The 12,105-nt window shown below is 39.0% G+C and overlaps 1 protein-coding gene across 2 annotated transcripts in view; it reads left to right on the top strand.

Moving 5' to 3' along the window:
* Positions 1 to 5,031: 5,031 nt before the first annotated feature.
* Positions 5,032 to 12,105, top strand: part of LOC119883478 (cell adhesion molecule 2-like) — a 152,096-nt gene continuing 145,022 nt past the window's right edge. Inside the window, exon 1 of one of the 2 annotated variants that reach the window (XM_038694128.1) lies at positions 5,032 to 5,422. In XM_038694128.1, coding sequence (XP_038550056.1) covers positions 5,362 to 5,422 — 61 coding nt within the window. In that variant the 5' untranslated portion in view covers positions 5,032 to 5,361. The remainder of the gene's footprint in view (positions 5,423 to 12,105) is intronic. The other variant, XM_038694129.1, reaches the window with a different exon arrangement.

The following is a 12,105-nucleotide window of genomic DNA, read 5'->3' as shown; positions in this document are numbered from 1 at the left end:
TGTCACCATGTTTATTTAACATTTAATTTACAATTAATGAACCATACTACAGTTCTTCCCAGATATCAGTGATACAGCAGTGCACTGTGGTATTTGCTGGGTGTCCTTGTAAGTACTTCTAGATTACATGGTGCTAAAATATTTGACTCAAGCACAAACACACTCATAGCCAGAGCTGTAATATATGTCAGGTTACTTGAGAGCTGAGGATCAATGTTGGATAATAGGGCTTTTAAAGAATATTGTGCAAATATTTGTATTCTAAGGAAAATCTCAACTTTCGCTATATATTAGAATACTCTGAGGTTTTGCTTTGCAGTTTGTTGAATTATATTTTCAATAATCTTGAGCAGCAGAGTGCACTGTAGTTTAATTGTTTGAATAGAGCATTAGTTCTCAAACTTTTTCACATCAAGGACCCCTAAACTGACACATATTAGATTTTGTCCCAAGGTCCCTCATCTGATTGCATTTTTGCTTTTAGATGTTTTATTACAGAAAGTGTATGAAACCTATGACCAAAATAGTCATACATTCTGTCTTTGTGTTACTTATGGATGGAATTATGTTCCAGATGTGAGAGAGTTACTCAGCAAAATGAACCATTAAAAAGACTTTTCCCCTAAGGTTAGTGTAGGGAAGGCGATGACCACTAGGTAAACTACATAAACCTTTTCCAAATCTAAATTCACTTTATCAATATTATAGAAAAATGTGGAAAAGGTTTTCATAAATGTCTAATGAAGCCAATATGAAGCCTGTAATGACTGTTTAAGTTCTAATGTTACTAAAGAGGCTTTGGGTTCTCTTCAACTCTGTCTGTGACATTGCCTCACAAAGCTGAATCACTTTTGATTTGAATGTCACTCGTCTAGCTGACTGACGCTTCGCTTGCTGGCAGCATATTGCTGATATAAAGAATGCATTTTTTTTTTTGGTAGGTGGAATAGCTGATCAGATTAGACGAAAATCTAAAAACTATAATCACAACCTGCATGTACAACAATCATGATGGGGCACGTTGTGTAAATGTGATGCTGAAATTACGTGAGGTGCACATATCTCCCGACTACATATGATGTTGCATATAATGAATGGATACCGTTGCAGCAAAGAGTGCCAACTTGCATGTTTTTTGGTACAGAAAACCCATTATCAAATTTAGTGGTTCCAAGTATCCCTTCAATAAGGCAATAAACTGATGGAATTGTATTCCCACCAGCCATCAATAGCAAATATTCTTACAGTAATAAGGAAAGGCACAAACAACATAAAGCTCTGATTACAACACGTTGCTAAAGTTTAAGCTGTACAAACCTTGGGAAGGTAGATTATTTCCCAGTGGAGCATAGACAGGAAAAAACATGTATGTGTCTGCGACACTGAATTATAACAAACTCACATAGAAAGTAATATGTAAGTGTTGTGCTACTGTTGTAGTCTGAGCTTTAACCCTCAGCACAGTGGTGAAAAGGCATGATATACACACATCTTTTAGAGAAATCCTAAATGCTCCTCTTCATCTTTGTCTGCTAGTGTCTTCGCAACGCATGTTGCACATCATTACACTGAAGCATGATGCAGAAAAATGACGTGTGGACAGAAATATCAGTGCTTGTCTCATTGTGATAAAGTAGCTTAGTGTTAAATAAAATATTCTATCTTTCTGGTTCTATTTGCCACCTCTTTTACATGGTAACAAACTTATGGGGTGAACAACAAATTAACACTACTGTATATTTGCAGGTATAATACTATGCATGCCTGTTCCAGTTTTCTGAAATGTTACCCTAAATTATGAAATTCCTGCAACTGAACTACATCCAAAAACTGTCAAATCTTTCAAAATTAGACAACTTTCAATAGAGGGACACAGAAGTGCTTGAAAATGTATCTGATGAAAAATAGGATTAAAAGTTGTAATCTCAGTGACAACATTTGCATTATGTATTTAGTAGGTTATTACAAAGGGATGGGAAGATGACTAGGCTTTGTATTCCTAATGTGTAAAACACAACTGTAATACTCCCTCAAGGTAAGAACCAAACTGCAATGCTTTTGTGAGTGATACTTTTAATTGAATCTTACAAATGAATTAATTAAGGGTGTTTTGGGAGCTAATTAGTTTGAAAACTGAACATTTTAATTTCAGTGCTTTTCATGATATTTCTGATTCATAACAACACAGATGCATATTGGGAACACTTTTTAATACAGCATTTTTAAGTAACTCATCTGTGATTACTTAATGCAGAGTTGGTAAACCTAAACCTGATAGAAACTTTCCATATATAACAGGGTCCTGTCTTTGCTTTTATGTTCTACAGCCACATTTCTAATGGGAATCTGTATCAGCACTGTCCAACTGAGGTAGTTTTGTTTGTCCAGTGATTCAGCTGACGAGGAAGTAATATGAATAGTAGCGATACCAATATCAATATTTGAGGCATAAAAAGTCAGCTATCCATATCAGTCTGTATTCATATTTTAACAAAATAATTATAAGCAAGATATGTACTGAGCAGGACATTTCACAATTGAGAAATAAACTGCTCTCTGGTGGACAAACTTTGTAATGGCGAAACTTACCTCAAATATAAACAAAGGTCAGACACCTGTACTGTAATTTCTTGCTGCATTGATTTTGTATGCACTGGGACCAATATATCTGTTATAAGTTAATATTTATGTGATTTATCAGTCAGGGTGTAGCTAGTACATTTGACAATCCGGTCTCACTTACAACAGTTTTAAAAAGTACAGAAAAAAATCCTACAGTCTTACTTTTTAAATCTCCATTTGTTAAAAAACTTCATATGCAGGAGAAGCACATGTACCAAGGGTATAAGTTGTAGTTGTTATGACGCTCTTGTTTAGGTGTTAAAATATTAAATGTTAACACAGTTACATTGAAGAAAAATGTTTTCCCGGATTCTGCAGTGTTTAGTACAGTATTTATGGCTTATTATTTATTGCTCCTGATCCTGTGTGCAGCACCTCACCCGGAATGGTCCATTTACATAAAGCATTCAGCCTTCATGACTGCTGTCATTCAGGCCAATTCTGAAATGGATTGTGCACAGAGTGTGTCTGCATGAGTTGTTTTTCAATCAGCCAGGAGGATTAAATGCTATCAGTGACAGGTTAATGCATATTAATGTAATTCATCTTAACTTTTGTCTTTTGCCTTTGTTTTGATTATCTCTTGTGGATTTGCAGACTTGAATTTAGAATCTGATGTTAGAATTGTCAGTGGAAATGATCAATTAAATGTAAGGATCAAAACAGTCAATGTAGTATGAGTATGTAGAATGAGATAAAGCCTTTTCATGTTGTATTATAGCCTAACAGGTAGTTGGGATTCTCAAGTGTAGCTGGTGACCTTGTTAAATCTGGCAATGCACACAGTTGGTCATTTTTAAATCATACAAAGCACAGTATGCAGTGTAATATTCCAGAGGCAAATGCTCCTCTGCATTACAAATTTGTGTCAGCACCTTCTGCTTTTGCGCTGAACCCACATGGTCAATAAATTCTCACTGTTTAAAAGGGGCATGAGTTGAATTGTTCTCTCAAAGATCTAATGAAATGACGAGGAATTGCCCTTCAGGACACATGGGATTGATTCTTTACCATCATCCTCATGGTAATTGGCTTTGTATAGTTCTGCTCTGAATTATAAGTGAGGTGTATAGAGAATGTATGTCACACAAGAGCACTCAGTCCTTCAAGGTTTACAGTTCAGAAAGGCAACAAAGCTTCCACAGGGATTAGAGATGTGCATGGTTCCAATTTAAAAGCTAAAATGCAGCCTCAGCATACAAAAGAGAATGAGTGCACGTCTTGGTACAAGGTCCCTATTTAACCCATTCTGATTAAAAGTTGTGATGGATTAGAACATGCTGAAAAAAGCTGCATTCCTTTTGTTTGGCAATGAAAATTAGTAACCGAGTTGATTTCTTGTTTTGATAATGAATGGGGGAGCATCATGTAATTTACATTTATTCATACTGACAGAAAAGCCAATCATTTAAACGCCTGGAATATATTTTTAGCACCACCGCCTTTTCTCAAGAGGTATGGCCAGGTCAGCGATTTGATTTGAAGTGGGAGTGGCATGGAAGGCCACTGTGCAAAATTGAACCAAATTCCACCGGCAGCATGTTAAACCATGTGTAAAATCCTTGCGATGGGCTTAGAAAATGATCCTTGACTGGAGCCACCGTTTTCCCCCCACCTGTCTTTTGGGATGGTCACACTCATTTCTGTGCACCACTCCTTTTGAAGAAAGAGGGATGTCCTGTAGCCCATTACCCTCCCCTGCGCCTGTGCACTGATTCCTGACACACACCCAGACACCAGGTCACAACCTCTGAGAGCAACAGCCTCTTCACACAACATAGACAGGTCTTTCTTCGGTTACTGCATGCTGTCCCGTTTATTGTATTTCCAAGACTCCAAGAAAGATACTCAGTGTGCATTATAAACATGCTCAAAGTGATAAGAGTCAATTTTGCAGTGACACTTATTTTGAATTGTGTTGACTCCAGGCTTGTCTGTCTGCTCAAAAAGCTGTTATGATTCTGGGCTGTCTGTTCAAAACTGTCTAAAAGTGTTAAATGAACTCTTCTTGCTGTGGGCATATTTTAATACATTAAAACACTGGCATGGTGATTTTTACACTCTCACAGTTAAGACTTGCTTTGACAAAAAAAACATGGAGTCGAGACCATCATCATTGCTTCCTTTTAGAGCCTTGGAGGGTGAATGTGAAAGCTCACATTGGCCCCTCATTATCTTATTATATTTTATGATATTTTATAATGGGCTCAAACTATTACCATATTCCTGCAGAGGCTTATTGTTCTGCTCTGGTATTTACTATATTATCCTTCTAGTATTGATCATGGGATTACTGATGTTTTCTCTCGAAATGCATGTAAGAAAGTAACCCTTATGTCACATGGTGTAATTGTTTTGACAGTTTACCAGAGATCAGAACTATTTCTAGGTGTTCTCCATTGGTGAAGCATCTTTATTAGTCAAAAAGCGTGGGCGGGACTCTTGCTCTCTGCAGCGAGTCAAAGAGAAAGGCAATAAAGGGAGACAGGAGCTGCACTTTGCAGACGAGCATCTCTGCCGTCCTGCTAGACTACAGTAATCGCTGCCCCCGGATCTGCGAAAATACACAGGGACTTCTCTGGAAAAGGCAGAGTTCATCAATTTAACTCCGGTCAGTCCGAACCTGCGCTGTTTACCTGGATAAGTCCATCCCGACGAGAAGAAAGAAAAAGAGAGAAAAAGACAGCGACAAACGCGAGTGGAGTGTCGACGTAAAATTGTGAAGGAAAAGAGAAGAATATGATTGTCAAGCAGCACTTGATCTTCATCCTTTACAGCCTCTGTGCAAGCGTCTTTAAAGGTGAGCGCTGGATGCTGCTGTATAGACGGGCGTGGTGTGCGGAGAGGTGGTGGCTGCTGTTAAGTGTAAAGATCATATGTGATCATGTCACATGTGAGTTCAAGTAGCCTATTAAATACAAAGAGTTGATTTTCCGTTAAAATTATGTGTGTTTGCGCAGCAGTTTTGGCCAGGAGGACAGCTGTCGTCTGCTGTCAGGGCAGACTGTGCTGGAATGCCTGGAAGTTGAATTGTGCAACGCAATGAAAAGCAGAATGCGGCTGCACAAGTTTTTGTATCGGAGGCAACTTGGATCTTGCCCTTCCTTTGGTACTAAGTGACAGATGAAACATCAGGCTCAAGATGAGTCGCCTGCAGTCGCCTCCTGTTTGTCTCTTCATCTAGTTATGTCCCCTGGAGCTGACACAGGGATGCAGGAAATGTTACAGCGGCTGGTGGCGTGCGTCTTGTTTGGTGTGAGACCGCTGTCATTGAGTTGATCATTTTAAGTCCTGCTGTCGGGTCTCTGTGGGCCTTTAAAAAAAAAAAAAAAAAGCAATTTCACGCATGCCTTTAAATCAGTGACAATAAGTGTTCGATATAGCAATGACTGCATTTGAGCGGAGCTTTTGTCTCCAGCACGGCGAGTTTGCATACTGTATAGGCTAAGTGTACGCGTGTGTGTGCGGACGCATTCTCCACCAGTGCCTGTATGCATTACTAACCGTGCAAGCCACGTAGTCGCTCATTCAAAGTTGGGCTGCTAGAATCAGACGCAGGCAAGGTTGCGTGTGTGATACCACTCTGCAGCCAGGCATCAGTGTCTCCTCATGACAACTCCCTTAACTCCCCAGACAGTCCCGCTCTTGGACATGCTTACGCAGCCACCGCCCTGTAGGCGACCAGTGCGCAGATACATAACACCCACAGCTTGTGGGGGGTAGGGGGTGGTGTCAAAGGGTTTTACATCAGGAACACCCAAATCAAAGCAAAGCAAAATCCCCTGCTGGCCCCAATTTAAAAAGATTTTGTCTCCCATGACATCAGACATAAGATGTTTTTGGGTTTTTTTTCCTTCTCAGTGCTGATTCAGTACACTGTAGTGACAAGATAACTGTAGTGAGAGTGACCTATGATCCCATTGTTCATTCCTATAGAGCTGATAATTTTAATGATTTAGAATTAATTTAAACAATTTCTGTTGGAGATTTCCCTCAAGTATACTCCACTTTGAGTCCCAATACAAACCATCAAATCGGTAAGAAACCCATGTCCAGAGTCTCTATAGCTGCTCATGCAATTTCCAAACTGCATCAAAAATTAGATAAATCATTAAGAAGCCCTGATGGCTTAGGCCAAATGCTGGGCAGCTTAAATCTTATAAGACTGACTTTTAAATTTATCTCTCTTACAAAATGTTTTTTTTGCTTTGATATATTTTGCTATTAGCAGTCATGCTGTCTTCGCTGAGTTTCCACCCCACACATTTGTTTCATCTCACTGAGCTGTTCAACTTGAGATGCCATCAAGTGTTGTATATCCAGCTGTGACCTGATGACGCATCCAGCCACATCCACCTTGCGCCATGCCCTCTGAAGCGGTGCCCCCTATGGAGTGAATCATGGTTAGGGTTAAATGACCATGCATGTTTTATAGTCCATTAACTACAAACAGTGTAGATGTTGCATAACTGCTAATCTCATGGTATTCTTTGGAAAGCACACCATATCTTTTTAGATCATTTCCTACCATCCATCCATTAGTGTTAGTCAATATTGTACGGAAATTAACTTAACCATTACTGGGATATGAGAATTGGCCTCCAATAAGAATTGCATCCATGGGCTAAGCTGAAAGCCATACACAACATAAAATAAATAATAAAGATTTTAAAGAGGTAGTATTATGCTCATTTTCAGGTTCAAACTCCTATTTAGATGTTGTACCAGAACAGATTTACATGGTTTAATTTTCAAAAAACACCATATTTTGTCATACTGCACATTGCTGCAGCTCCTCTTTTCACCCTGTGTTGAAGGCTTCCTTTTAGCAATGGAGTGATACATCTTGTTTCTAAATGATCTTTGTTGGGAGTTGCACATGCGCAGTTCCTATTTAAGGACTACTAGCCAATCAGAAGCAGAGAAGGGCAAGTCAGCGAAAAGACGGTAAACCGCTTCGGTTCAGCTGTAGGCTACATGTTGCCGACCAGCTTGACAACATGGACTGGAGCAAGAGTTTCAGAGTGGTGAGTTATTAATCTGTAACAAAAGTATCTTTCATCCATAAAGTTTTAACTGAGCTCTGTCTCTATATCACAGTAACAACTTCATGTCCATTGACTGCTTGGAGGGTAGCTAATGTTTGGAAGGGAGAGGTGTGCTGCAGCTCAGTGTTTTTCTACCGGTGTTTTTGAGGGCGTGTCGGACTAGTCACTCAGCGAGCATTATGACATGCATTTTCATTGTGACGTCACAAGAAAGGGAAGTAAAGGCTGGACTACAAATGAGCTGTTTTCAGGCAGTTCAGAGCAGTGCTTTCTGTGGGAGATGGGAACTCCCTTTGGGCTGGACTTTGGGCTTTTTCACTTTGCAAACCTAGTATATGCACAAAAACATATATAACTCAATAAAGGAGAGGGAAAAAGCCAAAAACCATAATACCACCTCTTTAAAAGGATAGGAATGTGAGTCTGTGAGCATCTTGCATTAGAAGGTGGCGGCACCTTCAGCTCACCCAAAAGGAAGAGCTTTCTATTGCAAAGGTTTACACAAGAAGAACAAAGTGGATTAAATAGTCCTGGATTATGTTTCTTAAGCACCTTTTAAGTTTCAGCAGGATGATTTTTAAAGCTGAATGGAAACAATTGAAACTGATGGTATGCTCTGGAAAATTATTTGAAGTGAAATGGTGCATGTGAGTTGCAGTCAAAGATATGGGTAGAATTTTTGTTTAATACATTCAAAACAATGAACCAACATTATTAACAGAATGTCAAATAGTAACAGTTCTGACGTTATGCCAAATATGTCTATTTAATGCATGTTGCAGAGGTATCTACTGGAGTTAGTATGCTAAGGAGCTAGCCCCGGTCCGTCCTGTCTTGTAATATTACTTGTGCCTCAAGGAGCAATAGTCGTACACTATAGCTCAGGCCTTCCCCCGCACCCCCTGTAGTTTCAGCTGGGATATGTGTGCGAGCGGTGATTTTGCTAAGTTACAAAAGCTCTCTTAGCATTTTTATTCTAAACCAACTAAACTCACAATCTGTCAAGAAATAAAACATTCTTACATCTGTTTTCCTTATTAAACAGAAAAATACAACCCTACACTTTCATGAGTTGTCAAATTGTCTCTCTTTCACAAACTAATTGCCCTGTTAACTCATTGTAAAACATACTTTATTCAAACTGACTGTCGCTGACTCTCTGAAGCCCGACCTCCCTCTCACTCCTCTCCCACTTGACGCCACTCCTGTACCCGTCTGAACCCGCCATGTCTTTGTCGTCCCTGGAGTCAGAGTTCTGGTCAGAGCTGCTTTAAATGACCCAGTACTGTATTCCTTGTTGTCAAACTGGCCTCCGTCAGTCTCAGAGTCTGTGTTTGGTCCCAGCCAGATGTTTTCACTGGTGACCATTCAGGACTAATAAGACAACTAAGCACAGCTAACTAGCTAACTGCAGTTGTGACCTGATATGTGATATGATGCCCCCTTCTTTTTTGGAGTATGAATTTGACAGTTTATAATAGTGGGCTGTATCAGAGGGCTGTGATCAGAAATTATGCTTTTCCTGCTTTAGAGTACATCTATAAATACTGTAACATGGAAAGCAAGAGGTCAAAATGTTCATGGACTAGGAGCATATGATTTATTTTGTTATAAAACTATTAACATATTTAGCTAACACAACAGTGATAGCAGTGTTGAGAAAACGAATGGACAGCAGAAAGCTAGCCCATTTTGCAACAGATTTGGGTTCATGACATCCTGCCAGAGAGAACAAGGCACAGAGAGTTTTATCATCTTCATCCAAGAGTTGTGCTAAGATAGTGCCCACTTCAAGAGCTGCTTTAAATATTTATACTATGTGGCTCAAGTTTAGACACATAACCTAGGAGTGCCCAGGGCAGTGCCCCAAAAGCCTGTGTAGAAAGCACTCGGAGAGCACAGTCCTCTAACAAGGCTGCACAATCCTCCAAATCTGTTATTAAAATGGTCAGAAATGTTTAATCTGCATTGGGATTGTGATCTGCAAAATACACAGAGGTGGGCAATTATTGGACACGTATGTCTTTTTTTTTTTTTTTTTCAGTAGTAGTAGTTTGTGTCAAATATACAAAGAATTTCCTGTATTTCTGTGTTTTTTGTTAAAATAAATTGCCTGTGTGCATCTAGATTTGGTTCTGTGCTAGACCATGGCCAGACCTTTCACCATTTCATTTATCTGTAAACAATCTTTGAGATATCGTGCTCGCTAACAGACAAACAAACCGACAAATGGGGATGAAAACAACCTCCTCTGTGAAGGTAATAAGGTGCATGCATCTTCTATGCGATCACAGCCTAATCGACATTTAAATTGCAGTGCGCCGCATCACACACTGCAGTGATACTGTAGACAAGACTTCAGCCTCAGCAGCTCTGTTCATGCTCCATAATGCTGAGAGTCATTTCAGGCAGGCTCATCCTTCTTAGAACAACTACACTATTAGTATTTTGCTTTAATGCATTGCTGAACTGTCATCTATAGATGCAGCCTACAGAATGCTTCACTGCCTATATGTTTAATATGCTGTAGTGACAGAGTAGATCAATTCCTATGTAGCATTACTGAATATCTATACTCTCTATTGTGTTTCCTGCCATGTGCTCGTTTCTGCACCAATGGGAACTTATGTCACTCTGTGAGGTGTTGGTGTACCACTGCACCAGTCTCACCAAAGTCAGCTAACCGGACTTATCAGAGCCAGTTAACAGGTTAGGTAGCAGACAGGCTAGTAATGCTAATTAGCCATGCGGTACTGCTATGCTTAGTTTCTTTACAGACTTGTGGGATAGCTGTGTCAGAGATGCAAGTTTTATGATCTGTGAGTTTTTTTGTTGGCCATAGCTTCTCTGGTTTGGTCTGACATTCCTTCTACTCAAGTGTTTCATCACTTTCCTTCTTACGAGCCCAAAAAGCTCCCATACTGCCAAGGGAACTTTTCTTTTGTTTGAGCTTGGAGCCTTTCATCATTTCTTATCTCGTCAGACATTTTGGCAAGTACAACCTGCAGGTGACATTTGAGCGTTGGTGTGTGTTTGACCATAACGTGTGGGGGCAGTAATGAGGGCAAAGCGGAGAATAAATGAAAGTGCCTCTTTTTTTTTTTTTTTTCTTTTCTTTTTTTTGTTACAGCATTTAATCTGGTATCAAAACCACAGACATCAAAACTACACACAAAAGAGACAATGAATAATTCTCTCATAATGTAAATGAAACATGTCTCCCCTGATTAAGGAGGGAATTGAGGCAAGCCATTAAAAATGCAAAAGCGCCTTGTAAGCGTTTGATATTTTCTTCAAATATTGGCCTATAATAGAAGACCCTTCCAATTTTGTGGGATAAGACCCCTACTTATGATTATTAAATTGAATTTGTGAACGTATTGTGAATGGTAGAACAGGATGTCATGTTATTCATTCAAGCTCATGTATAGATGAGATATGAATAGATGAGATAAATTATTACACAAAGTTATGTAGTTGTTATTGAAAAGGCAAAATCATCATAATCATCAAATCATGTCAGAAAATGTCTAACATTTGCCAGACCACAGAACAAATTGATGATCCATGGGACCTTTTTATAAAGTTCCAAAATAACATCTATTTTTCTGGAACAACATTTTCATCATTTGCCGTTGTTTGATTATGATTCAGTAATGAAATTCATACAATATTAGTATTTTCTTTACATCCTTTTGCAGGAACCTAGGAATAATTTTAAACACAGATGTATTTGAATTCCAATAAATAGCTTTTTCAAAAATAAGAATTATGCACAATACATTCATGCATATTAATGCATAAATTACACATTATAAAATGCTTTGAACTATTTAAATGTTTTCATTTGCATTCATCTGGATGGAAATTCCAACAGATAAGCTAAATAAATGAATGTATATGAACAGTTTCTGCTCTGTTTGCATATGGTTAGAATTCTGCATAATTATGTCACAAAATCCAATCAGTTTCACCAGCCTAACAATGGCGTAAACTATTCATTATGTATAAAAACTAAATTAAACAGCAGAATTTCAGAGGATCAGTATCAAAATGTTTTCTTTTAGCCTTCTTGCGTAGCCTACAGTTGTCTGGGGTCAAAACCACATGGCCTTTTATAGAATGCCATGAGGAGTAGTCATTAAAATGCTTGATTCCAGCAACAGCTTTCACAACACTCAGACAGTGGACATAGATGTGAATAACCTCCTACCTGCACAGTCGATTTGCCCTTTTGAGGGTACTATAAGATGGCAGTTGGTGCATAACTTCTCAAGTCCTTTTTGTGAAAATGGAGTTGTTTGAGCTTGGATGTGGGTGTAGTGAAAATCTCTTGAAATGAACACAAATTGGACCCAAGTGAAAGTGAACCCCAAAATGTCATGTAATATATGGGATACATGGAGCCTGTGAGATGTACAGTATGCCTGGGTGC

The sequence above is a fragment of the Micropterus salmoides genome, unplaced genomic scaffold (assembly GCF_014851395.1).
Source record: "Micropterus salmoides isolate LMB-PRFRI ecotype aquatic unplaced genomic scaffold, ASM1485139v1 Ms_hic_scaffold_3, whole genome shotgun sequence".
Classification (NCBI taxonomy): Eukaryota; Metazoa; Chordata; class Actinopteri; order Centrarchiformes; family Centrarchidae; genus Micropterus; species Micropterus salmoides.
Note: the sequence above shows the minus strand (reverse complement) of the source record. Positions and strands in the feature narration are given on the sequence as shown.